At 51.3% G+C, this 27,901-nt stretch overlaps 2 protein-coding genes, 1 non-coding gene and 1 pseudogene across 3 annotated transcripts; 2 read left to right on the top strand and 2 right to left on the bottom strand.

Moving 5' to 3' along the window:
- Nucleotides 1-5,169: 5,169 nt before the first annotated feature.
- On the top strand, nt 5,170-5,724 carry LOC135327055 (olfactory receptor 14A16-like; the record flags this gene model as incomplete). Its single annotated transcript, XM_064504672.1, has 1 exon — nt 5,170-5,724. A coding segment is annotated over one exon (555 nt), but the record flags the coding sequence as incomplete, so codon positions are not given.
- A 1,573-nt stretch (nt 5,725-7,297) lies between these two features.
- On the bottom strand, nt 7,298-12,620 carry LOC135327054 (guanylate-binding protein 1-like; annotated as a pseudogene).
- Nucleotides 12,621-12,855: 235 nt separating this feature from the next.
- LOC135327053 (olfactory receptor 12D1-like) lies at nt 12,856-13,824 on the top strand. The gene has a single exon (XM_064504671.1). It carries the CDS (start codon nt 12,856-12,858, stop codon nt 13,822-13,824), a length of 969 nt encoding a protein of 322 aa, XP_064360741.1.
- A 12,668-nt stretch (nt 13,825-26,492) lies between these two features.
- On the bottom strand, nt 26,493-26,645 carry LOC135327086 (5.8S ribosomal RNA). The gene has a single exon (XR_010387160.1). It is a non-coding gene; the product is annotated as a 5.8S ribosomal RNA (ribosomal RNA).
- Between the last annotated feature and the right edge of the window lie 1,256 nt (nt 26,646-27,901).

Genomic DNA, 27,901 nt, shown 5'->3' with positions numbered 1-27,901 from the left:
TCTGGCCACATTGGAAGAGGGGGAGGCAGCATGTGAATGGGAGACACCTGCTCCAAAGGTCATCTTCCCTAGCCCAAATAGATGAAGAAAGCACAAATCTGAAAATTGGATAAATCTGCAAAGTCAGGGCCACGGTACTAAGAATTCTGTGAACAATAACATCAGTAATGATTGGTTGGTGCATTATAGGTTTATTCCCCACAGGAAAATTCTGACGCCATTACAAGTCCGGGACAATGTCTACCCAGCTAGGGAGTGCTTGGTTAGACGTTTAGGGGAAGGGTCCAGGAAAGGATGCAGGGATTGTCCTGTTGAATGGGAAATGTGCTCCCATGTTATTGGTCATTGTCCTGCAGTCCAAGAGTCCCGGGTCAAGAGCCATAGCATCTTGTACAGGATGACGTCTAATGAGCTTAGGAGGATGGACTGGGTGGTGTTTCTGGAGCCCGATCTAAGGGATAAGAAGAACGAGCTCTTTAAACCAGGCTTGGTAACAGTAAAAGGGTCTTGGGCATTGGCAGTGGATGTAACAGTCCGTTTTGAAAGTATTTTGTCATCTTTAGGAGATGCAGCGATGGAAAAAGTGTGGAAATAACAGCGCTTAGAGGAGCAGGTGATGGAACTCACCAAAGCCATCTATGTTGAGTCCCTGGGATTCCCAACTGGTGGTCAAGGAAAGTGGTATAAATGTAATTTGGGGCTCTTATGTGATCTTGGGCTCTCCAGTAGCCAACAAAAGAGGATTGTGAGGCTCTTCAGCAGGAACACGCTCCTTTCCTCAGCAGATGTTATCCACAGTTTTGCCAGCCTAGGTCAGGCTGGCAAACAGAATTGGGCAAATATCCTAGAAGTGACATTCTTTAGAAGTCGTTCTCTCCGAAGGCAATAGTAAAGTTCTTCGCACGGATGATATGAGTCAGCTCAGTCATCTGGAATCAAGAATTTTGCTTTTCCCTTGACCCTGGTGGTGGATCGAGGCGGTAGTGGGGCAGAAAATGTCATCTCAAATGACGCGTTCACCAAAGTTGTCTTGGGTGAACGAGCCGCCTTTAAGCCCAGCTCGGAAAAAGTGCTGCATTGTTTGCGATTCTGTGCTGCAGCACACGGGCTGCCCTGGGGCCACCAACCTCGGAGCTCCCATTCGCTGGTCTGGTGCGCCCTTCCCCATGTGGCAGGTCAGGGAGGAGGGGGGAGATGTTGGTGGAACAGGTGATGCACGTGGCATCCCCTTCCTCGAGTGCCCAGAAGAAAGCTCACAAGTCCCAGCACTCCGGCCAGCCCCACACAGGCACCTCAGAGCACCAGTCAGCCGGGGGTCAGGGATTGTTTCTCAGCCCCCCGTGACACACAGGCCCCAAAGTGAAGGAATGATTGGTCAACCAGCTTCAAGCTAGGCTTGGAAGATATCTTGAAGGCTCTGGGATTTGAGGGAGGCAGCTTGGTCCTAAGGCTGTAGGCGTTCCTCTTAGAGCTTAGACTTTAGGCAGTAGGTGAAGCTTTCTGCTTTGCAGTTATGACTCAGGTTGGCCTCTCACCTCACCCCTCATCTGCACAAGCTTGACCTCCAAGGTTGGGGGTGGATTTGACTTCTCCTTGGGTGCCATCATCTGAGCATGCCCTTACTGCTTCTGGAGCTGGCTTCAAAAGATGCAGTTACGCTGTGGTTTTTTAGTAATGTAGTCTTCACTTCTGCTGTCTCATGAAACACGTCCTTGGCCTTGTTCATCACAGAGATGTGACTGCTAGGTGCTGCTGGGAGAGGAGATCATTCCTTCTGAGCTGGCTGGTCACCGAGCTCCTTGGCCACAGCAGCAGGGCACTGCTGTTGTGTCTGTCCTGACTCAGGAGCAAGCCCTGCTGGCAGAAAGGCTCCGGATGAGGAGTAGGGCAGAGCCGATGCTGGGTTGCAGCCTGCGCTAAGAAGGGGTCACTGGGATCCTCTGTCCTGACCTGCTGATTAGGGAGAGCAGTGAACCCCTGGCCAGGCTCTGACATTCCCCGGCAACCGGAGATGAGGTGACTCTCCTGGTTCTCCCACTGTGAATGTGACATGGTGCTGGAGGAATATTTTTAGGCCATATGACATTGAGTCGCTGCATTTGACTTAAATGAGGTGTCTGAAAAATAGGGACATACATGTGTCAAAAGGAGATCTAGCAAATAAAGTCGAGGGAGCCTGCAGAGAGAGACAGCTCTTGTTTTGGTCAGCTGCATAGTCCAACACTGGACTTAAAGAGCAGTGACAAGTTTAGTTGTCCTAAATGTGGGCATCTACTGTCATATCAGGCAGCCGAGGATATTCCTTCCTCTCCTGGCCTCCAGCTGATGCTGCAAAATGATGCAAGTCTCATAACTGCTTCATCAGAGCTTGCGAACACTTGCTCGTGTCTTGGACCACCCCTCAAGTGCCTCTAGGTGTTTCTGCCAGCGCTTCTGCCTTCCATCTCCACCAATTATACTGGGAGCTTGGACAAGGGGCTTGCGTGTAGACACCTATTTTGTGTTCAGCAGAACCAGAGGCAAGAGGGATCCCCCCCTGCTCTGTGCTCGTGGTGCGTATGGGATGGTGTGGAATCCCCATCCAGCCTTTGGGCTGCTAAGCTGAGATTACGCGCCTCGGTTGACTCAGCTGAATCGGTAATCAAAGGATGGGTGAATAAATTCCCTTCTTGTCGCTGTCAAGGATTTCTGTCTAATTGTGTGACGGGAATAGAGAATTCCAGAGGAGGAGGGCTCCACTTCTCTTAGGCATCTCTCTCTTCCGACAGGAAAAATTGCACTGCTGGATTTAGTCTCTCTCCATAGTTTAGAGAGGGAAGATAGGTGATTGCTTTAGCCTACTTCAAAGCACATTCCCCGGGAGGGACTCTGCTGCCTCTCAGGAGCTGTCAGCCCTGGAGCCAACAGGCACATCTTGAGGAAGCCTGTAGGGCAGAGAAAGTCCTGCCTTTGGCTGTGCCTCTGCTCCTGAGCTGGGCCAGGCTCCTGGGACCGAGAGAGCTCATGGCAACCTGGCAGACTCTGCAGAGAGCTGCTCAGTCCAGGAGCAGCTCCTCTGCAAAGAGCAGCAGGGCTCAGGGCACTGCCTGAAAGTGCCTAGATGAGACAAGGCATGGCGGAGAGAAGTTCATGGCAGTCGGGAGTGGGAGGACAGCTGAGAGCTCGCTGGAGGGGAAGTCTTCACTGCCCTTGGCACAGTAGGTCTCTGGCTGCCTGGCCATGCAGCTGTGGTTCCTACGGGGGTCTTCTAAGCTGGCACATCCCATGGCTGAGCCGATCTGTCAGGACGGCTCTCACAGCTCCTTGGGGCGGGGCAGGAGAAGGAGGTGCTCCACAGCAGGGATTCCTTGCCCCACCGTCGGAAGGACAAGGCGTCACTGCTCTCTTCTCCTAGGCACAGCTTTAGGGATGTGAAGCCGGAGCATGCACATGTGTCTCCACAGGTCACACTTCAGAGCAGTGTCCCTGCACTCCACGGATGCTGCGTGTCCTGAGCAGTGACGCTGCTGCCCATGAGGGTCAGCACTCAGCCCACCCGGGGAACTCCCCGTGACACTGTGCGGAGAAGCTCTGGGTAGAAGAAGCAACCCCTGGCAGGGCAGGTTCATTCTCCCATCGGGAGGGTGCATGTGAGCCTGGGCTGTTCACAGCTTGTTCTCACCCCCAGGACATCTCCTGAGGGGATCTTCCGAGAGGAAGGTCAAAGCAGGAGCTACCTCAAAGCTCCACCAGAGTTCTGCAGCACTGCGCACGCAGAGGGTGGCACGGGGTCTGTGAGCCCTGGATGGGACAAGGCACAGGAACAGCTCCAGGCAGCAGAGCCATGGCTGGAGAATCAGAGGAGACTGGTGACACTGCAAGGGGGACGTGGAGCAACTCCCCTTTGGCCCCCTCAGTGCAGGCACCTTCCTCTGAGCAATCCCCCGTGTCTCCTCTCCCACCCAAGAGAATGCAAGTGTTGATGTTTGGGTGTCAGCACCCACATCAGAGTCCTCAGTCTGATCATCTATGTCAGCAGCCACGTCACGCCTTCTCCCTCACACCTCCATGTCTAGGCTGAGAAAGAGAGAAGTTTGGAGAGCTGCACTTTGAACCTGGACCTTTGTGCTTTCATCACAGCCCAGTTTCTTTTTCAGAGTAACCTCAGAGGGCAGTTGTCCTCCAGCTGAGAGAGGTGCAAGCACAGGACAGCTGGGAATGAATCTGCTAGACAGATCAGCGGTCCTGACTCTGCGCTAAACCACGGGGAGTGCTTTTTCCTCTCTGGTCTCAGTAGTCTTCATCTCTCCAACAACAGAAATGAGGATTTCTACAACTTCAGAGAAAGCTCCCCACGTGTGGTGGGAGCATCGAAAAAAACCTTGCCAAAATGACTATAAAATCAACCTTAAGCATTGCTGCAGCAGCCCACAGTCTCAGGAACTCTGTGTGGAGATATTACAAAGCTCTTCCCCATTAAAGGGGACCTTCATCTGACATAAAATGAACATCAGAGCTCTATTGCCATGTGCTCATTGCCGTGGAGCAGGACTGACTCCTTTGGAGCCCGTGGGCAGAGGTCCCTGCTCCTCACAGCAAACTCAACCAGCACAAAACGGAGCTAAAGCAAGGGGGCTGAGCGAAGGTCCTCCCAAAACTGGGAAAGGAAATGCGCATGTTTATTGGGGGGTGAGGGGGTGCAAAGTGGGGAGCCTATGAGAAATGGCATGGGCTTGGCTCAGAGGAGTCTTTCCTAACTCTTCGTTGTCTTCTCCTCCTTGGACAGTCCCCACTGCCCAGAGGGAGGAAATGTCCAACAGCAGCTTCCTCACCGAGTTCCTCCTCCTGGCATTTGCGGACAAACGGGAGCTGCAGCTCTTGCACTTCTCACTCTTCCTGGGCATCTACCTGGCTGCCGTCCTGGGCAACATCCTCATCATCTCTGCCATAGCGAGTGACCACCGCCTCCACACCCCCATGTACTTCTTCCTCCTCAATCTCTCCATCCTGGACTTTGGCTCCATCTCCACCACTGTCCCCAGATCCATGGCCAATTCCCTGTGGAACACAAGGGCCATTTCCTACTCAGGATGTGCTGCCCAGGTCTTTCTGTTTCTTTTCTCCATTTCATCAGAATATTATCTCCTCACTGTCATGGCCTATGACCGCTATATTGCCATCTGCAGACCCCTGCACTATGGGACACTCATGGGCAGCAGAGCTTGTGTTCAAATGGCAGGAGCTGCCTGGGCCAGTGGTTTTCTCAATGCAGTGCTGCACACTGCGAACACATTTTCAATTCCACTCTGCCAAGGCAATGCTGTGGAGCAGTTCTTCTGTGAAATCCCCCAGCTCCTCAGGCTCTCCTGCTCTGACTCCTGCTTCAGGAAAGCTGGGGTTACTGCGGTTAGTTTTTGTGTAGCTTGTGAGTGCTTTGTGTTCATTGTGCTGTCCTACGTGCAGATCTTCAGGGTCGTGCTGAGGATCCCCTCCGAGCAGGGCCGGCACAAAGCCTTTTCCATGTGCCTCCCGCACCTGGCCGTGGTCTCCCTGTTCGTCATCACTGCAATGTTTGCCTACCTGAAGCCCCCCTCCATGTCCTCCCCAGCTCTGGAGCTGGTGGTGGCTGTTCTGTGCTCAGTGGTGCCTCCAACACTGAACCTGCTCATCTACAGCATGAGGAACAAAGAGATCAAAGAGGCACTGAGGAAATTGATTCAATGTGTAATATTTTACCACTCATAGGCTGCCCTTCTCTCTTCATGAACGATTCCCAGTTTCTCTCAGGCTGGCTTATGCTTTCTTTGCTTGTTTATTATATCTGTGAAAATCATTTCTGTACACAGATATTTGTATTTATCACACTTCTCCAGAGGCATGAACCTGGTCTGCCTGACCAGAGGCCTTCTGTGCCTGGGTCGGAGCTGGCTGCTGTGACAGCATCTCTGTACTAAAAAGGGATCTTCCCAGTGCAGTGCCTGAAGGCTGGGCTCTTCTTACACTAGGAAGGGAGGTTGGAGAGCAGCAGGAGTTGCTGGAGGAGCCCCAGCACCAGGACACTTGTGCTGGCCTGGGGAGTGGGGCTGGTTAGGAGGCAGCTGAGGTGGCGGTTGTCATCCTAGAGACAAGAGCAGGGGGGCAAGAGAGTGACTGGCTTCCATTTCCTAGTGCCATTGGAGGTCTTAGGGCTGGTGGGGAGGCTGACACCCACTCTCTGCCACCCCAGGAGCTGCTGTGCCCATTCGAGGGGCTCAGGCTTGGTGTCAAGTATGCAGATACCTGCAGCATCCTCTGGTGGACACTGCTGTGGGGTGATTCCCAGACTGTCCTGCTCTGCTGGGATGGGCTGGGAGAGGCAATGGGAGGTGGGGAGAGCTGGGGAGGGGCCTGAAGTGGGCTGGAAAGTGCCTGGGGGTGGGAAATACCAGTCTTCAGATAACTTGTGTGAAGAGGCAGGGTGGGCAAACACACCAGTGTGCTTGGGTTGCAGAGCCAGACTTCATGGCGAAGGAGCTGAGACATAAAAAGTGCACAAGAGTCTGGTCTGTGCCCTCTGCCTGCTTCCTCTGCAGACCTTGTGGGGCACAACCAGAAGAGACTTTCAGATGTGGCTGAAGAATGGGTAGTGGTCCTCCTGCTGACGCCAGTCTCCCACTGACATCTTCCCCCCAAAGGTGGGCTTCCATAGGGCATCTGAGCCCCTGCGTCAGAGCTCAGTCCTAAGGAAAAGTGTCTTAGGAGCCATGTCATAGCTTGATGCTGTCTGGATACACCCAGTGCAATGCACTATTGCCTTCTGCCATCCTCCATGCAGAGGCATGCCACACCAGGGCATCATTTCCTCGGTGCACAAGAAGTCTAGGTTGGGCTCCATGACTCTCTACTTGCTGTCTTGAGAAAATGATTCAGAAAAGGGCCATGGTCGGGATGGCTTTGCCACACTGTGATGGAGGCTGTGCTGTGCTGGAGTGGCTGGCAGTGCCCAAGGGCATGGGAGGGATTTGCTGGAAGTAGTTTGGGAAGTGGGTGTCGTGATCACCCAAGAAAACCCAGTTTGTCCAGCTGTGCACATTGTTCCAAGGAGTGCAGAGGAGGGAAGACATTTATGGTGGGTGGAGGGGTAGGGCTTGAGGTTTCAAAGTGCTGCTGAGTGCTTTAGTAGGTGATGAAAGAGACCTCATAATCAACAAAAGAGGGCAGAAGGGGGCCCACTCCAAGTGTGTGCACACAAGGACACAAGGACAAGGCAGGGCAGGAGCAATCCAGGAGGTTTCTGGAGTGCAGTGATGATAACACTGTGACACGGGTGATCACGGAGTCAACGAGGGCAGGCACTTTGCTGGACCTGATACTCACTGACAAGGAAGAACTGGTTGGGGTTTTCAAGACTGGGGGCAGCCTTGGCTGCAGTGACCATGAGATGGTGGAGTTCACAATCCTGAGAGAAGGGAGGAGGGCAAAAAGCAGGATCACAACCCTGGGCTTCAGGAGAGCAGACTTCAGCCTCTTCAGGGACCTGCTTGGAAGAATCCCATGAGATACAGTCCTGGAGAGAAGGGGGGAGGTCCAAGAGAGCTGGCTGATTTTCAAGGATCACCTCCTCCAAGCTCAAGAATGGTCCATCCTGATAATCAAGAAACAAAGCAAAGGTGTCAGGAGGCCTGCATGGATGAACATGGAACTCCTGACTGAACTCAAGCATGAAAAGGAAGCATACAAGAGGCAGAAACAGGGACAGTTGACCAGGCAGGAATATAGAGCTGCTGTCCAAGCATGCAGGAAGCCAAAACCCACCTGGAGCTGACTCTGGTGGGGGACATGAAAGGCACCAAGAAGGGCTTTTGCAGGTATATCATCAGCAAAAAGAAGACTAGGGAATATGTGGTGCCAGTGCGGAATAGGGCAGGGGACATGGTAACAAAGGACATGGAAAAGGCAAAGGTTTATAGTGCCTGCTTTGTCTCAGTCTTTCCTGATGAGACATGGCTTCAGGAATCTCAGGCCCCTGAGACCCATGGGAATATGAGAGGTGAAGATTTACCCTTGGTGGAGGAGGCTCAGATTAGGGAAGATTTGAACAAACTGGACATACACAACATCCACTGCTCTCCCCTCCTCCACCCAGCCAGTCTTTCCATCACAGAGGGCTATCAGGTTGGTTAAGCATAATTTCCCCCTGGTGAGTGCAGGCTGACTACTGCTGATCACCTTCTTATCCTTCATATACTTGGAAATGGCTCCCAGGACGAGCTGCTCTATCACCTTCCCAGGGATTGAGGCGACGCTGACTGGCCTGCAGTTCCCTGGGTCCTCTCTCTTGCCCTTTTTGAACACTGGAGTGACATCTGCTTTCTTCCCGTCCTCAAGCACCTCTCCTGGTTGCCATGATCTGTCAGAGATAATTGAGAGTGGTTAGGGTAACTCAGAGTCTGAGTGCCTTTCTTACTGGGATCATAAGAAACACTACCCTGGTGCCTTGCACTGGTATGGAACAGGCTCTCCCTCCTGATCATTGCAACAGCTGCCAGGAGCCCAAGAGGCACCCTGGGATGGGAGGTGCAGGGTTGAGCAGCGCCAGCCCCAGTGCTCCCCCAGCAGCCCCTCTGAAGCCAGAGCAGCCCCCCATAGTTGTGGTAGGGACTCGCTGTTGGTCACGGGGAGTCTAGGATGTGCCTGGAGCTGAAACCACAGGCACCGCTCTTTAGAGTGCCCATAGATGAAATGCAGAGTCCAGGTGCGCAAGGGCGGCAGCTCACCAGAGCATTCCCTTCTACTTCATAGTCTTCTTTCAGGACTGCTTTCCAGTGAGTGATTCCCTACCTGGGGTTTGTGGGAGGAGCTGTTGGAGACCTCCTCACTTCCCCTCAGTCCTGTTCTGCTCTGTTGTCAGCCCACAGGCACTGCCACAGTCCCTCTGGGCTGGGTAAAGGTGAGTCTCCATGTGCCCTCCTCTGACCCCAGGTAGGAATAAGCAGTGCCTGTCTCTGCTCAGTCCACAGCAGGTGCTCAGAGCAGGCCGGGGGAACAGGAGGAGAAGGTGCAATAGGCACAAGGGCACAAGCAGCAGCAAGGGGCATTTCAGCTGGGTATTAGGGAAAAAAACTGTCAGCATCAGAGTGGAGCAGTAGTGGTGCAGGGGCCCAGAGATTTTCAGAACTTGTCTGGACAAAGTACTGACCAAGATGCTCTAACTGGGAAGTTAGCCATGCTCAGAGCAGAGGGTGTGGATATAGACCTCCAGATATCCCTCCTGACCCAGATCCTCTAGGATGGGGAAGAGGTCCCAGGGCATGGTAGCACACTCCCATGGGGATGAGACCTTTCTACAAGTTTGCCACTGGTAGATGAGGAGCTCTCTGTCACTCCCTAGTCTCTGAGAGGTGGGACTCAACCACATGCTGGTCCCCACGCCAGCCCTCAGGGAGTGCCTTTCCTGAGGAGTGAAGGTGCCCTGAAGACCATCCTCAGCTCTGAGCAGCTGGGAGTGGTGAAGCCACAATGCTCAGTCTGCAACAGCAGCAAAGGGGCAGAGCAGCAAGAATGGGTACAGGGAGGGGAAACGGGAGAGATGTGGCTCTCAATCAAGAGGCAAGTACAGCAGCCAGTGGAAAAGCTCTTCCATTTCCCACCTGCATCATTTGGCTGTGCATTTGAGCCTTCCCCAGACACAGTCCCAAGAGCCACTAGCCAGCCCTGACCTTCTGGACCCTGGCATTCACAGTTCCCCATTACTACTGTGCTGCCACCATGGATGGTCTTGGCGGTAGACTTCTCCCAGATGTGGCTGCAGAATTTCACCAGCTGCTCCTGGAATTCAGGCTCGATCTCACTGTTATGAAGCTCTTGCAAGGGTGGCAGGTCCCTCTTGCTGGTTGGCTGGTCAAAACCAAAGCACTTCCAGTCTGGGGAGATCTGGTGGAGGCATTCCCGGGAATGGTTATAGAGCTGGGTTTCCCGGCTGCTACCTGCGGAGGTAGGCCAGGGAGCAAGCTCACAGGGCTTGGGCTTTTGTTGCCTTACGCTGAAATGCAGCTGTCCAGAGCTGGACACATCCTGCCCTTCTTGAAGCACAGCACTGGGAACAGCACCATTCCCCTACCAGGCTTTAACTTCAGCACATTCTCCAGGTACGCGTCCTCAGAGATTTCCTCCCCATCCACCTTCAGGTGCAATGTGAAGTCCCGCACGGCCCAGACAAAGGTCAGGAAGAACTAGGAAACTTTATCTGAATCCTCCAGTTCATCTCCACTCTCCCGAGGTGTTGCTTTCACCTTTACATCCTCCGTCAGCTTTGTCACATAGCTGGGGAGCTGGCTAAGGAAACAGAGACGCTGGATCCTCATGCAGGGAGGGGCTAACCCTAACTCTAACCCCACACTCCCCAGCTATCGGCATTTGATGGGGAAAAGACCAATGTCTTGCTGGTCGATGGTGCCCTTGCTGTTATAGACCAGAGTGCGGGACAGCAGTACGGCTAGCACAAAGATCCATGCGTCATTCTTGGTGTTTCCCTGGAACAAACAGCCTTGGCTCATACCAAGAAACTCTGTGCAAGGCCCCCTAAGAGTGAGCAAAGCCCCAAATCCCCAGGCCCTGAATGCCTAACCATGGGCCATGGCAGGGTCAGCTTTTTGGAGAGACCCCCACACACAACATCACCATGTCTTCCTATAGCTGCCTTGTCTTCAGCTCTTAACTCTCCGAGTCCCAAAGGCTTCTGATTATTAAAGGACTCCCTGAGCTGCCCATTCCTGGTCTGCTGAAGTTTACCAGCAAGTGCTGAGGAATTTGGCAGCTTGTCAACCTCACGAGCCTTCTCCTAGCTCCTCTGGCTGTCAGCACCACAGAGACAGCTCCAGTTCAAAAGCCTGGAGCTCCCTGCCAGCCACCGGATCTCAAAAGGCCCACCAGCCTGATGGCTGCTGAGTAATCAAAGATCCAGAAAGAGAGGGAGAGTGGCTGTGAAGAGGTGGTATCCCACAAACCGTCATGGGCCCAGCCACAGACTGGCTCCAGTCCCCTGCAGACAGCCAGCATCCCAGGCAGAATGAGGGCTCTGACATGTGAAGGCAGAGGTGAAGGATGCCAGACAGGACTTCATCAGCCGGAAGACTTTATCCAGTTAGCGCTACACTGGCCTCCTTCCCCACAGCCTCTGTCTCTTCCTGGCACACCAGTGCAGGCAATGAGAACACCTTGAGTCCTGCCACATGCCTGGGCCCTTGAGAGCTTCCACAAAGTTCTCTGTAGGCACAAAAGGAAGCCTCTGCTTCTCCCACACCTTCTCCGCATCACCCCGCCCTTCAGTGTCCAGGAGCACCAGCGTGTGTCCAGGCTGACAGGGCTGAGGCACACACCACAGCCAGATACCTTTGGTATGGGCCTGCATGGGGAAGGCCAGGGAGAAACCTGTGGAGGGGATGCAAGGGGCTCAGCAGTGTCAGCTACAGAGCAGGAAAATGGAGGCATCTTTGCTGCCCAGGGCCGGGACCTGTGTGGCTCCCCACCTCTCTCATCCATCCTCTCACAACCCAGCCTGTTCATGAGGTGGGACTTGCCAGCGCAGTACAGCCCTGTGATGGCCACCACCACCACCACGGGCTGTGCAAACTATGACAGCACCTGCAGGGTCTTCTGCTGCCCCACCAGCCCCTGCCTCTGTGTGTTCTCATCAGGCACCTGGGCACTTCTATGGAGGTTTCAGATGCCATTGCTCATGGCAAACACAGCTTGCAGAGGGGACAGTGAGACAGGTATTTGAGGCCTTCAGAAAATCACCATAGTTTGTTATCTCCATCTTTAGAAGTGAAAAGAAAAGAAAAAGCATTTTAAGATCTTCATGGACTATAAAGGGAGCAAAAGATGTTAAGCCAGAGGCAGAGTCCAGCTGTGCAGTTGTAGCAGGTCAAAGGAAGCCATGATACTTATTCCATGTATTATCCTTGGGAATTACAAAACCATGTGTCAAACTCCTTGGCAAATTCCCCATTAAAACTGTTAGTCTTCCTGAGAATGATGTGCTATAACCTTGCATATTTCCAGAAATGGCTTTTGATTCTACAGCTTCCTCCTGCTTGTGAGAGCTGGCTGTACAAATAATCAGTAATCAGTTCAGCTCCCCACAACATCATTAGTTTTCTGTGTGCCTGAAACGCTATGCCTTGATGTTTTCTGCACTGAAGTCCCATAAGGTTCAGAGGCTTGATCCCAAGAGGAGTTATCAGAGAGATGGAAATTTTCCTTTGTTGGAAAGAAATGTGATTGTTTCCGTGACAGGGAGGACTATATAAAGGTTTCCTGACACCACCGAACAGTCCGAATTAGTCCTCTTTGAAAGTGGTGTACTGTATGTGACCAACTATACTACTCTAATAGTTCAGCTTTGGAAAGATACAGTATATTCAGCTAGGATTTGGAATGAAGAAAACTTATTAGAAAACCCTTTTTTGAATTAAAAAAAAGGAAAACAAACAGGATTTCAGAATGTTCTTCACTTAAAAACTAGGTAACCAACTTCTCTTGCCTCCCTCTTTCTCTCCCTCCCTCCCTTCCTTCCTCCCTCCCTCCCATTTTCTTTGCTCGCTGTCCTAAAACACACCATTCCTTTCAGTGAGCTGGTACACAGGTGGCAGCTCTGGCATCAGTACTGGCCATCTAGGTTACAACAGTTTCTAGTATTGGTTGCAAGAGCTGGGGTGGAAAATCAAGGAATTCTTTTGTGTCCCTTTCCAGACTCAGTGTCTGATCTCTTCCATTCATGAGGCAGCATCAGCTGCTGCTGCACCTTATGGAAGAGGACTCTGGGGAATGGAAATAGCAGCTCAGGACAGAAAGACAGCAAGCTACTGCTGAGTTCTTCTCTCTTTCCCTGCAGGGATGGATAACCAGACAGAGGTGAGCAAGTTCATCCTGCTTGGCCTGTCCAGCCCTCAAGGGCTGCAGCAGTTCCTGTTCATGCTCTTCTCCCTGCTCTACCTGTCCAGCCTGCTGGGGAATGTGGCAATTGTGACTGTGGTGATATGTGAACCTCGGCTACGCATCCCCATGTACTATTTCCTCTGCAACCTCTCCTGCCTGGATATTTTCTACTCCACCGTTACCATCCCCAAGATGCTGGCTGGGTTCCTCTGGGGGCACCAGGGTATTTCTTACACTGGCTGCCTAAGCCAGCTCCACTTCTTCCACTTCCTGGGCAGCAGCGAAGCTTTGCTGCTGGCTGTCATGGCCTATGACCGCTTTGTGGCCATCTGCCACCCGCTGCGCTACAGCCTGATCATGAGCCCACGGGCCTGCCTGCTGCTGGCTGCAGCCGCTTGGGTTACAGGCTTCCTTCATGCTCTGATGCACACAGTCATGACCTCCCGGCTCCATTTCTGTGGCCCCAGCCACATCCACCACTTCTTCTGTGACATCAAGCCCCTGGTGAGACTAGCCTGCAATAGCAACCAGCTCAACCTGCACCTGCTCAGCATCATCACGGGGAATATAGCGATAGGCCCCTTTGTCTTCACACTCTTTTCTTACCTGTACATCTTTTCCTTCCTCCGACTGAAAGTCCAGTCGAGGGAGGGGAGGAGGAAATCCTTCTCCACTTGCATCTCCCATCTCACAGTAGTGGCCTTACTCTATGTCCCTGTTATTTTTAACTATGTGCCACCTTCCTCAGGGAGTTCACCCAGGCGGGACATGATAGCCACCCTTATGTATAATGTTGTCACCTCCATCCTCAATCCTTTGATCTACACCCTGAGGAATGCGGAGGTGAAACGTGCCCTAAAGAGAAGACTTTTCTCCAGAGAGTTACTAGTGCAGAAAATGTTCTGCCTTGCAGCTTGTGTGGGGTAGTAGGCAATGGACAATGCAATCAGAGGAGCTTTTGGCTCAAGAATGTCTTGTGCAGAAATCTGCTTTTCACTGCCAACAGCCTGGGTCCCTTCAGAAAAATCCTACCTACTGCATATGGCCCTGTGTCTCCTGTCTTGGGCAATATCAGTGCATAAAGATGAATATATGTTGGTGGAACAGCCACTCCCATTCCTCCAAGTGGAGAAGAGAAGCAGCTCCAGAGAGTGATACTTCAATAAAAACACCTTTTTTACAGTGATTTACCCTCAAACGTCACTTGATCTTCTTTCTTTCTTTCTTTCTTTTGATAGCTGAATCCCACCCCAAGTCAGAGCTGTCAAGAGAAGTCAGGACATGATTCATCTTAGCCTAAAGCCGATAGACAAGGAGGGATTCAGTTGGTTTTGTAGGGTTCATTTGGCCATGTGCAGACATGTATGTCATGCCACTTGAAATACTCTGTGTACCTCAGCTGGTGTCTCTCTGCTGCTCCAGAAAGGCATAGGTCCTGCGCCAGATCTACCAGCCCTGTATGGCTGTCAGCTATCTTAGGGCATCTGAGATGGTGCTAGACACCTATGTTTGGGCAACTGAATTCCACCTCCATTGCCTAGATTCACAGTGGTTAAAACTGCTCTTCAGGCACTTGTCTCACAGGGAGGAAGGTACATTTGGAACCCCAAACGTAGGTGTCCTAATCTCAGATTGAATCTCACCCTTAATCTCAAAATGAGTGGGAATGGTGGATTCCAGTTGAAGAAAGCTTCCAGAACTGATCCTTAGGGCTTAAAGGTAAGGTGAGCTTGGGTGATGGGGATTAAGAGTAACAGCTGGAGAGATCTTTTGATTCTTACCTGTCCTACAGGTTTTTTTCCACATATTCATAAACTTCACCAACATGCCAGGTGTGTTTCACACAATACCTACTTGCTCAACACATTCCATGTTGAGACTCCTACCATAAGCCTTAAAAAGGCTGCTTCTAGTATTGTTGTTATTATCATTTTTAACAGTATTATAGAATGATGATGATGATGATGATGGTAAATATTTCTATTAGGGCCTCAAGTAATCCCTGAATGCCAAATTTTCATGCCATGTGCTTGAAGGTGTCAAAAGAGATTCTTCCTCTCCTAAACAATGCTCCAGACCAGATACTGTCAGAGACAGTGTCCCAAGGGTCCTGATCTCCTGTTCAAAGTAGGACCACTCTTTGAGTCTGAGATCTTGTAAGTGTTTTTAGGTCTTTAAGAGTTAATATTTGTTTCTAACTGGCCAAAGACAATGTGAGTGCTCCCTTGCAACCCACCTTTCTGCATGCGTGCTGTATCCTTCAGCAGGGACAATGACTTGAGCCAGATCACCTGTGAAATCCCCTTACTGTCTTGCTCCAGTTCATCCTTCTGTGAAAACAGGCTTCTTGGGTTTGTTTTCAGACATGGGCTCTTTTATATGCATAATAATGCTATATGTTAAGATCTCCACTGTGGTTCTAAGACTACCTTCTATAGGAGGGTGGTGTGATTTATATTTTTGTGCCTTGCTGCTGCCTCCTTCCTTGTTTACACTACTATATACACCTCTACCTATATATACTTATACCTATACCTAGCCACTAACTTCATAGTAGCTCTTTGTTTGTTTGTTTGTTTTTTACTGTGCGGCGTCTGCATTGATTAATGCAGTCATCTACAACAGGAGCAAAATGAGATCCCATGCTTTCTTAGGAAGTTGATTGCAAGGGGTGGGGCAAGATCAACAAGAAGCAGCTTCCTGTTTTCTCCCAGTTGCTACTCTTTTCTTATTGTTCAACCTTAGCCAGTGCCTGTTTTTCCTAAGAATGCATTTTATGGAGAAGCAGATTACACTGTGCCCAGAGCTGCACAGTAACTCCTCTGCATATCGTTTCTGTGGCTTGTTAACACTTGCAGAACATATGGGCCAAACACTGGACTAAACTGTGAGTTTAGGTATTGGAAGGCTAGTCACCATCAATACAAAGAACAGGTGATCAGTGATGGCAGAGGAATGCCAGGAGCCTAATCAGTGCAAAGGAGCACCTGGACTTGGCTATTCCTAGGGCAGCGATTATGTCCCTGGGGCCTTGGAGGGGGTGTACGCTCCCAGATGAGGCCACCCGAGTGACTCTCCTTGACAGCCTTCTGGACTGGAGGGGTTATTGCCTAAAGGGGACTGGGGAGAAAGAAGCATGAGAGAAAAGAGGTTAAAATGGACTGGCCGAGTGCAAACAGGGCAGCACGTTTGTCTAGCCATGTGCAGCACCTGATCAACCCTACCTAGCTAAGTGAGTGAAAAAACCACCAGAGTAGTGTCCCACTTCTTCTCCTCTCATGTCCTTTCAGAGAGGTCCATTCAGACCTCTTATGTCTCTTCTCAGCACCAGGCTAGAGTCAATCTCAATAGGGTCTTCTTTCCCCACTGCTTGCACCAAGCCCATTCCCTTGGCTGTGGTTTCTGTAGGGAATGGCGACCGGAAGATCTCGCGATGGCACGGAAAGAGGAAGGAAGAGGAAGGATATGACGTAGGGATAGCAGTATGCTTGTAGGTATATAAGTGAATGCATACGTACAATAAACGCCATTTGTAGCATCCTCATATTGGTGTCAGTGCTCATTGGCCCGGAGGCAGGGGGAGCCTCCGTGCCGTCTCAGGCGAACGGGAGATTGTCGCATCAGAAGGCGACAGGTTTCATTGGATGGTAGATAGGGACAGGGAGAATCTTGTTGATCCATTCATGAGCACCACTAATTAGTTGATGTGGCATGTGGCTATTTATTAAACACCTATGTACACCTTATGTAAACACCTAGCTAGGTCCCTTTTCCAGGTTAAAGTGATCCAGCCAACCTAGAGTTAGCTGGTGGTGATGACATGATCGTGAGAAAGATTGCCCAATCAAGTATTTGTCCATTTATTTGGGTAAGCTGGCCCTCTGACAATTTATCCTCTGAATATGTGAACAATGTCCAGGACTGAAGTTTCTCCTGCAACTCTGGTCTTGATAGTCCAACCCAAGGGTTGTTCCAAAGACTCTGATATTTCTCAGAGTTGCCAGGTTGTATCGTATTGAGATTTGAACCACACAATGTCCACAGATTATGACTGTTGATCATATGCATAGCCTTAGCAGTTTTTATAAAGAAGCCATGACACTTCTCACCTTTCCTGGGAACCACCCCCTTGCTCCCCTCCAGGCACGTCCCTGCTCCCCAGAAAGCCCTTCCCCAGATGAGGGTGTCCACGCTGGCCTGGCCGGCTGCTCCAGGTCCCCCTCCCCTGTGCTCCCTGCAGGGCTCCGTGCAGGCACTGCTGCTCAGCAGAGAGCCAATGGTGGTGCCACAGGGCCGTGAGGCGACTCCACTGTGCCCATTCTCGTGAGAGCAGGAAGCAGACCCAAGAGGATGGTTCTCATGCCACTGGCAGTCCCCGCCTCCCATTTTATGTGGCTGTGGAGGGTGCTCGGAGGGCCCAGGCAGCATTTCAGAGGGCACAAGATATGTTATGGGGCTGCGCTGGAGCCAGCCTATGGCATGCCAAAGAGAGTACAAGGATGGCTCTCCAGTCTCTCTTCCCTGAGCCTGCTGGGTCTCCACGGCCTCTCCTGGGATTGCGGAGCCCTCCTTTACCTATGCATTTCCTGATTTTGCTCTTTACCGCTCGGTGACTCCACCTTGGATGGTCTCCTGTGTTTTACGGCTCCACTCACTGCCCACCCCCACTGTATGAAGTTCCCAAAAACGCTCTGAGCTCCGCTGGCAGCTTATTGCCTCTCCAGGAAGATGCTCAGCCATCACCCACCCAAACAAATGTGTCACAGCCTCAGGAAGGTTACTCTGGGATCCTTAACCATCTCCACTGACACAGGGCCCCAAAAGCGAACCCTGAATCTAAACCTGGTTCCCTAACAGCTTACAATGGGACACTGAACACATCAACCTGAGCCCGTGGAGAATGAAACCAAAGCAACGGGCCCTTTAGGGATACCATTCCATCACCACTTTCATGACCCCAATTTTGGAAGAAGAGCCAAGTGTACAGGAAATGGCTTTACATTGGGTAGGTGCTACTAGGGAGGACAGCTGTGTCTGAGAAAACGGAGCCTTCATGTCCTCACAGGTTGCATTCTTGCCTTGGGCAGTCAAGTGCTGAAACAGAAGAGACCTCCTGGTAGAAAAAGAAGCACTGTTCCTCCAACCTGCCTCTGCCTCTGTCACCCCAGCCACCTGCGGACCTCCTGCCATGCCCTTCATTTTCCCACGAGCTCCTCACAGTGCCCGCCTCCTGCTCCTCACCAATCACATTGCTGCAGCACAAGTGACCTCACAATCTACAGCGCAGCCCTCACACCTTCACCGCCACCTGCCTCTTGCCTGCCTCTGCCCTCTCCCCTCAGCTCCACGCCCCTGCACTCCAACACCCCACCTGCCCTGCTCTTCTTCTGCCTCCCAGGCCCCCAAGCCCTTCCAGCTGGGCTTACAAGAAGGCTGGGTGCTTAGGGGCTGCGCCAGAGCAAGTTTGGCCTTAGGCTTCAGGCATGCGTGCAGGCTTTGGGCTTTGTGCTTAGTGGGGTCAGGCAAAGCTTTTGGCTGCTGGCTCAGTGTAGGGCTTGGCCTTGGTGCTCAGGGTTTGCGGTAGGGGCTAGAGCTTTGGCAGAGGGCTGTGGGTTGGAGTGGGGGTGAGGGCTGCAGCCCGGTCCAGGACTTGAAGGAATGCAATAAGGGCTTGGGATTAGCTTCAGGCAAAGGGGCAGAATTTGGGAAAGGGGGCAGAGACTGTGGCTTCAGTGTAGACTTTTGGGTTTGGCCTTGGCAAATCGAGAAGGGCAAGGAGGCAAGGCAGAAGGGTAGGGCCTCACCACTAAGCTGAAGCCCTACCCTTCCGCCTTCCCTCCTTCCCGTCCTCTACTCGTTAGAGGCCAAACCCAAACCGCTACGCTGCAGCCTGAATCCTTACCCCCTACCTTCACTCTTGCCCTGTGTCTGAAGCTAAGGCCTAGCCCTCATCGCTTGCCTTCAAGTGCTAGAGCACGCTCTAGGTCTCAGCCCCACACAAACACACACCTCATCCCACAAGATTGTCCCATTCCCAAAACCCTCAGCAGAAACATGAAGGCCAGCACTCAGCCATCACCCAAAAGCTTTCCCAAAGCCCAGCAACTGCAAAGCACAACCTCCCCACTGATGCCTGAGGCCTAAGCCCTATGCTGCTCCCGCAAAGACCCTAACCCTGCAGGCGTCTGGTAAGCCTAGTGCCAAGGCATTTGGGGCCTGGCAGGCAGAGGCCGAGGCCTGGCAGGGATGGTGTTTGGTCTTGGAGTGCAAGCGCCTGGAGCTGAGAGCAGAGGGCAGAGGCAGGTGAGGGGGAGCTGCAAGTGCAGGGGTGAGGGCTGGGTTCTTGGCTGCGAGGTCACTTGTGGTGCAGGAAGGCGATTGGTGGGGAGCAGCAGGCTGGCATTGTGAGGTGGTGCCGGGAAGGGCAGGGTCATGGCAGGAGGGCAGAGAGGTTGGGGAACATCAGAGGCAGGGGCAGGTTTTGGGGGAGAGCGCTTGGGTGCTGATGAGGAGGTGCTGTGTGTGCGCTTAGGTGAGCAGCCCGAAGCTGGAGGCCGGCGTGGGAGCACATGAAGGGCCCGGAGCTCTTGGCCAAGAGACAGCAGCTGTGTTGGGGAGGTCAGGAGGCTTCAGGTACTGGGGATGCCACTGGCACAGGGCCTGCGAGAGCTGCTCTGCCAGGGCCAGACCTGAAGCCTCACCACTAAGCTGAAGCCCTACCCTTCCGCCTTCCCTCCTTCCCCTCCTCTAGTCACTACATGTAGGGGCAGACAGCGAGGGATCGGACAAGACAGAGTTAAGGAGCCCGAAGGCCATGGGCTGAACAGATAGCAGTATGGGAACATAGGGAGTAACCGCACAGAATGAGGGAGTGATGATGGGAACAAGACCTTCGGGCAGGTATAATGTGGCGCTTGCAAGGACAATAGAAAGTACCTTAAATCACTGTGGGAAAGTGTCTATCCGGGGTAGAGCTTATATAAAGGGCTTGCTTGCTTGAATAAAGTTGATTCTGATCCAGCACATCGGAGTCCATGAATCAGGGCACCACAAATGGCACCCAAAAAGGGACCGAAGACTGACTTTGTCCAGGGCTGTAGAGGCAGTGGTTAGCTGAACCGGTGGCGGAACCCGGCTGAACAAAGTTGCTGAAAGGAAGCAGAAGGGGAGCCACTGAAAGGAAGCAGCATTGCGTGCAACAGGTTACCTACCGCTGGACGGAGGTAAACGGCCAGGAACACATGGGAGCCACGGGAAATGGAATCTCCCCGCAAGATAGGTCCGTGCTAAACGTAATGCAAAAGACTTTGAAACAGCACGGCAGAGAGATGCCCCCTCAAGATCTCAAAATGCTATTAGTGTGGGCACACTTGAACTGTCCCGAGGTGAATTCCGGTACGATTTATAGCCTCAGTACGTGGGACTCAGTCGGAGTTAAGCTGTGGGATGCGGCAACAAGAACCGATAAAATGGCGGCAGGACTTTTAGCCCCGTGGCGTACCATGCTTGAGACCCTGAAAGAGCATAGCAAGAAGAAAACACAGGGACCGGAGGCACCCGCAGCCCCCACAGCACCTCCATCAAGCGACACGGTGGTGGGGGCGGTGGGTGGACGGGACTTCCCAGGAAACAACCCAGACAATCCATTTGACCCAGGGCCATGTCTAGAGTCACTGTGACTGGTGTGAGTGTGAACAGTGCTGTGTGTGAGAGTGCGTATAGCCTGGGAACCGACCGGGGCACCCGTTGGCTGATGAAGCCACCTGCTGCGAAGGGACAGCAGTCCTAGCAGTTAAAGACTCAGGTGGTGTGAGTGCGGTTCCCAGAGAGTGAGAGAAAGTGTGTGTGTGATCCCACCAGCCACAGGGGCTGGTGTTACTGGTAAGGAAGTGCGCTGCCTGACTTGCTTGAGATGCACTTTTCAGAAACTCAATACGGGAAATAATTTCGGCATAGAAAAGAGGACACCCTTAGCCGAAATTTTGGAAAACCGGAGTAAGATTGATGGGACCTTAGGCAACCACTGTCGGGGCCTCTCATCGCCAAACGATCATCTGGCGCCATCGGGTCAGTTCGCCTGGGATCTTTGGCACCGAGAGGCACTGAGAAGGTGAGTCTTAAATTCCTGCCTAAATTCTAAATTCTGGTCTGGTAACAGTGCACTGTAAGGGGTAGGCAGGCTGGCCACCGTAAGGCGTACCAGGGGATGGGTGCGAGTCCCATCCCCAGGGTTTGAGTGGGTTTTAAGTCCCAGCTTGGTCCGGCTGGAAAGGGGAGTGCGCAGCCTGATCAGCGTAAGGTGCACTGCAAGACTGTAAAACCCTTGTGCAAATACTGCTAATGGCCACTCAAGTCATGATATGGACTAGGCAGTGGCGACGACTCACAGAGACTTTGGGACGTGGACTGTAAATTACTGAACTGCAGCTGTCTAGAGGTAGCTGCTTAGCACAACTTCTATAAAACTTGCTTAGCATGTGTAGCTGAAATTGCTGGAGCCTTAGGCTGCACTCCTAGTTCAGTGAGAAAGGAGCCCGGAGCTGGTGGAGGCTGGAAAGATAAGGGAGTTACAAGCAGTTTGCATTCCTGCACTTCACATTCTGAAAGGGAGGATGCCAAGGCTTTGAAATAAAGCCTGCTTGGGCGCCAGGACCCTGGGAAGCAAAGCCTCCTCTCACTGCCGGAACAGTGTTAATTAGGGGGCTCTGGACTATCTGCCCCATCATCTGGAGAAAATGCGAGGCGATGGCGGCTTTGGTTCTACAGGGCCAGCCCAGGTCCTGTGGTCCCAGAGGGTCTCTGTGAGACGCCCCTGTTATCATTGTACCCTCTGAAATTGCCTCTTTGGATTTTGATCCTTTTGGATCAAGGACAGAGAAGACTTCCAGTCTTGAGGGCTGATCACTGGCAGCAAGAGACTGACCCCTAATGTGACTTCGACTAAGCAAATGAGATTGTGTTCTTCCCTCAGGAAAACTTCCAGATACCTTGGAATAGGCATAGAAATTGCCAGGTCCCCACTGGCAGAAGTTGAGCTACCTGTGACAGCTTTTTGGTGGGCCCAGGGCTGTGACAACATATTAGAGGGTGAGCTCTGGGGGAAATACTGAGATGGCAAACATCCCCTCCCAGAGCCACGTATGCAGGGATTGACACGCAGTGTATCTGCACACACCAGGCCATGGGAGTGCATTGGTGCCATGGCAAAGGGCCATGAGATTGAGGATAAGCATTCGCCCCTCTACAAGGTGCCCCAGGGCTCTGTCGCTCTGTGCCCCGTGAGATGTGATCCCGAGGCTGGGGGGTATCAGAAGGGCAGGGGTCCTGCCGGACTGCTCCCCAAAGTGGAAACCACCTCCCATAGCAGGAACTGACCAAGGTGGTCCTTGTTGAACAGGGTCTGGAAGAAGAATGTGGCCTGCAGAAAGGGAAGGAAGTGCAGTCATTTCCTGCAGGATGGAAGAGAGTGGAGACAGAGAATGAAGGAAACGTGTCTCAGGGATTCCAAATCTCATCTCCAAACACCACCGGGCTATGGGCCCAATCCCCTGCTCCCACTCATCAATGATAACAGGTGCTCAGGCCTGGGATGAGGGGACAGGCATTTAGGCACTCAAGTTCCTCTCACCACTCCCCCACCCCAAGGAAAAGAACTAGCGTGCTTTTCCTAACAAGACAAAAAAACGGAACCATCCCCAAAAAGCTTTCCATAAGCCCACTAAGCAAAGCCCAAACTCCCCAATGATGCCTGAAGCCTCAGCCCGAAGCTGCTCCCTGGCAGCCCCTGACTGTCCAGCCATCTTGTAAGCCAAGCTGGAAGGGGTTTGCGCCTTAGGAGGCAGAGGAAGGGCAAGGCATGTGGTGTGTTGTGTGTTGGAGTGAAGGGGCATGGAGCAGAGAGGAGAGGGCAGAGGCAGGCAAGAGGGAGGTGTAAGTGAAGGTGTGAAGGCTGGGCCATAGGTTGCGAGGTTACTTCTGCAGCAAGAAGCTGCTCAGAAACAGCAGGCTGGCATGGAGAGGTGCTCAAGTGGATGGAGTGGGGCAGCCCATGAGGGAAGAGAACTTGTGGGAGGGTGGAGGCAGAAGCAGGTTTGAGGGACTGTGCTTGATGTTGACAGGGAAGGTACCTTCTGTTTCAGCATAGGACCACCCGAGTTAAAGGCAACATGTTGAAGAAATTCTCAATACTTCTGGGTTAGGTCAGAACAAAAGATTTGTTTCTGTAGCACTGGAGGGAACAACACATGGCAGCAGCTCTGCACCTCCCACCCATAGCAAGGCCTTTTATGTACTCTCTCACATGTTCCAGATGCTCCTAACCAATCAAGGAACATACTCAGAAACCTTTCCTTTTATGGCATGCTTCAGCTCCATGTGCTGGGTGCCTCAAGGCTGGTTGCATCTGCTTTTTACCAGGGACACTGCTTAGAGCTTTTTCATGAGGGAGAGTGCTAGAATAGCAAAGAAAGAGTAATAACGGGCATCAGCGTCGACCACGAGGGCTGCAGTCAGCAATCCACCACCATCTTCGCGTCGCTAGAGCCCTGAGGGTAACGGAGAAGAGGTACTCCACCGTCACGCCTTGGCCGACGAATACTTCGGTGGATTATACCAACAGGAGAATGGAAAACAACATATTGTATGCCGCCCTATTAGTTCATGTTGCGGTACTTGTTCTTTTAGCTATCACTATAACTGTTTTTTTAATATGCCTTTGTTTGCCTTGCTGTTGTCATTGTAGACGATCACCTTCCTCCACTAATCCCCCAGCGCCATGGGCAAATCCTCAAACATGGCCTGGGACATCTTTTGGTTCGGTTCGTTTTAGAGATGTTATTGTTAAAAGTAGATATGTTAAGATACTGTTCTTTCGATATGTTATTGTTCAAAGAAGTTATTGTTAAAAATTGGTTAGTTTTAGATATGATTATTGTTAAAAGTAGGTATTGTTAAAAATTGTTCATAACTCCCGTGCGCGCTTCTACCTTTTCTATACTTCTGATCTCTATCTCATATCACCACTGTGGATGAAGGCTATGAAACCATCACCCCAAACAAGCCATCTGTTCCCGATGGAAACAGGACTGAGCTGCCGCGACCCCTGAAATGGTCTCCCTGCGACCACCCAGGACACACCGAACCAGATCATGATCGGGCAGAGACTTTGGGACTTGGATTTGCTTTCATTGGGCTCTGAACTTTTCCAAGACACCCCGGTTGAAGAGGACCAAAGGGATGCTGCTGGATCCATGGGTGGAGCTTTCTTTCTCCCCCCCCCCCACCCCCTTTTGCAAATTGTGTGGCGCGGGACTTGTTTATGTCAAACTTGAGTGTCCTCAACGGATACTACCTGTTGTAGTCTTTATTATTAAAAATGCAACAGCTAAGAATGGCATTTTTAACCTGTGTTTGAAAGATATATCTTGGTTTAATGTGCTTATATGCGCTATGGCAAATCTGCTGGCATCAGGGTTTCATGCCATTCGAACCAGGATTCTCTTCTGCCTCAGTATCAAACAAGTCAGCGTTGTGGTGTTGCCAAGACGTAATAAATTGACCAGAAGGCTTTTCTTTGGATAGGGGACCTCATTTTATAGCAGAAATAGTACAGGAAATCTCAAAAATCCTACCAATTAAATGGGATTTAAATACGCCCTGGAGGCCACAATCCAGTGGAAAAGGGGAAAGAATGAATCAAACAATTAAGAGACAGAGAGGGAAATTGTGTCAAGAGACTCAGATGAAATGGACTGATGTTTTAGCTCTGGCATTATTAAGAATCAGAATAACCCCAAGGGTTAGGGAGAAAGTCCATTTGAGATTCTGTATGGTAAACTTTACACGTTAAATTTAACTGGAAATGAAATTCAGATGCACATTAAGGGCCATTAAATTTTAAGTGATTCTCTCTTGTCTATGGCAAAGGTTCTTACTTCTCTCCGTAGGTACATCCAGTTAAGATCTCCCGTACTTTTAGATTCACCTGTACATTCATTCCAGCCAGGAGATAAGTATAGCTTCAAACCTGGAAGGATGAGCCCTTGATAGAAAAATGGAGAGGACTGTATCTGGTACTACTAACAACAAATACCGCTGTGAAACTGCAGGGAATTGATTCCTGGATCCACTACCCCTGAGTGAAAGCAGTACCTCGAGAGATGTGGAAAGCTGAACAAGTTCACCCTTTAACGTTAAAAATATATAAAGATATATGAGCTCTATTAAAAGTGAATCAGTTTTAAATTTAGATTGTATTCAGGGGAAAATTGCTTTAATCTGTTTGTTAGGAATAGGGTTAATATTGTTGTTATGGTATCTGCGTAAAAATGATGTTCTTAACAACCAGGGGAGAAATGTGGTGGTTAGTTTTTCTAGGTTACCTGAGCCAAAGTTAAAGGGAATCAGGAAGGATTTGGGGGTCAAAATCTTCCTTTGGAAGTAATTATGAAATCTATGAAGATAGTTAACCAGAGGGATTGTTGGGTGTGTGCCCACTTCCCTGAACATTCCAACAAGGGCTTCCCGCCAGTTGGAGTGCCTCTGAATTTTTCCTTTATGGAATTTATAAAACAGATAAGAAATGATAGTGATCAACCAAAATATGATGAAACAACAGAACAGGAATGGGAAGTCCAGAGTGTGACAGGAGATTATGATCAATGTATCCGAAGATGTAATAATAGAAATAAATGGTGGGAGAAACCTGTACTTTATGGAAAACAGCCGATCAACTGTACTGGAGCCATTAAGGTAGGAAGTTATGAAGATTGCTTTCGGATACCTGAAATAGGTTATAAGTGGCCAAGTAAGGAACTAAATGGGTGGTGTGTTCTGAAAGGTAGTGGATGGTGTTGGTTGTGTGAGAGCAAGGCATGAAAAGTGCTGCCTCCTAATTGGTCAGGGACATGTACTCTAGGGGCAATAATCCCAACCATAACTGTAACAAAGAACTGAATAACAGATATCAAAGATCATGGCTAAGAACATTCATGAGGAGACAAAAGAGGATCAATAAGCCTTTAACGGATCAACCTACTAGGTTTCATTCATTCACAAGGTGTCTGTTTCCACAGTTGGGAGTGAGTGAACTTGAAAAAGCAATAGTAACTATTTCAGCAGTTATTGAGAAAATAGGGAATAAAACCTCTGATGCCATTACAGCTTTACAAGGGGAGGTTTCAGAGACTGCTAAAATAACCACCCAGAACGGAATGGCTCTAGGTATGTTATTAGCATCTCAGGGAGGAGTAGGTACAGTAATAAATACTAGTTGCTGTGTATATGTGGATCAAAGCGGGAGAATTTCTCCCCATCTAAATGAAAGCTGGAAGCAAACTGAAATCTTACATGGGGCTCAGCAAGATGATGCCTCTTTGGGATTTGAAGAAACAGAAGCCCCCTCTCCCCGGGGCAACAGGCCTGTGAGGCGCCCCAGCCGTGCCACACCGCACACGATGTGCAGTGCAGCGGCGGCCGCCGGGCTCGGAGGGGAGGACAGGCACGGCCGGGCACACCTGAACTGTGCCCTCCCCTGCCTGCCAAGGGGCGGTACTGCTGCGCCCACGCCACATCGCAGGTGATGATTGAATGTCAAGAGACACTCAGACAGGCGCAGCCCCGGGAGGAACCCAGGGCCGCAAGTGCGTTCAAAGTGTCGATGATCAATGCGTCCTGCAATTCACATTAATTCTTGGAGCTAGCTGCTTTCTTCATTGATGCACAAGCTGAGTGATCCACTGCTAAGAGTTGTCTTGGTTTCGGTCCCCACCGAGGGAGGAGTGGACAGCATTTGCAGCCCCTGAAGGACCCCGCTCCGCTCTGCCTCCCTCCTCATGTCGACACCGGCTGCTGAGCAAGGGACAGTAGAGAGAAAGAGGGCTCGCCTTGCTGACCATACAAGAACGGGGTGGGAGGGGGAAAGAAGGGCAGACCCGAACGAGAAGGGCGCCGCCCACCGCCACCGCCAGTGCTGCTGTATGGGCTCTTCTCCACCACTCTCTCAGTGGTGCGCTGGTCCCTTGTTCCCGTCCGGGGTCCAGGGGGTGGGGACGTCAGCTGACTGCCTTTCCCTTGCACTGCCCCGACCACTGCCCTTTTGGTGCCTGCCGGGCCCCCCTCCCCCACGACACACCCACAGCACATGTCGAGCCACTTCCACCCGCCAGATCCAGAAGGAGTTCAAGAGGGTATGGATCGCCACAGGAGGTAAAGCGGACAAGGTTCCATCAACAGGGGATGAACTCCCTGTTACAATTCCCACCACACTGGAAGGGGGTGAGTTGGTGTCCAAATGGGAAATTCCAGCTCCCTGTATCATCTATCCTATTCCTAGCAAGTGGAGAAAAAGAGAGTTAGAGAATTGGGCCAATCTAAAAGCACAAGGCCACGGTATTAAGAACTTCTTAAGAAAACAATAGCATCCATAACTATTGGCTTCTACGTTACCGGGGAATTCCTCACAGGAAGTAATTGACAGCAATACAGCTGCATGTCAATGTCTATCCCACCAGGGAGTATTTGGCACGCAAGCTGGGAGAAGGGGCACCGAAGGGGTGCAGGCATTGTTCTGCGGAATGGGAGACTTGCTCACATATCATCGGCTACTGCCCTGTAGTCCAGGACGTCTGGATTAAGAGACATAACATCTTGTGTGGCATGCTGCCTGAAGAGGTTAAGAGACTGGGGTGGGAGGTTTATCTAGAGCTCAGCCTTAGGGATCAGATGGTACCACCCAGCTGTTCCTTGGCTGGGGGACCACGGCCTCCTCGAGGTCGCATTCTCCTCTAGCACGTCCGTGGCTAGAAGGAGAAAGGGTTGAAGGGCCCCAATTTATATACACTGATAGTTGGCCACTACATAAGGGCCTTACGTATGGTCTATTGGGTATATGGAATGGGGTATTCACGCAAGAAAAGATGGGGAAAGCCCCTATGGCCTAGCATCTGGGAAGCCAGCACCCAACGCTGAATTGCCATAAGGCATGTGAATGCCCATGCAACCGATT

Source organism: Dromaius novaehollandiae, unplaced genomic scaffold (assembly GCF_036370855.1).
Source record: "Dromaius novaehollandiae isolate bDroNov1 unplaced genomic scaffold, bDroNov1.hap1 HAP1_SCAFFOLD_45, whole genome shotgun sequence".
NCBI classification, from domain to species: Eukaryota; Metazoa; Chordata; class Aves; order Casuariiformes; family Dromaiidae; genus Dromaius; species Dromaius novaehollandiae.
Note: the sequence above shows the minus strand (reverse complement) of the source record. Positions and strands in the feature narration are given on the sequence as shown.

What these genes read in the sequence shown, in the direction of transcription:
- LOC135327053 (XM_064504671.1), top strand. Translation starts at nt 12,856, where the DNA reads ATGGATAACCAGACAGAGGTGAGCAAGTTCATCCTGCTTGGCCTGTCC.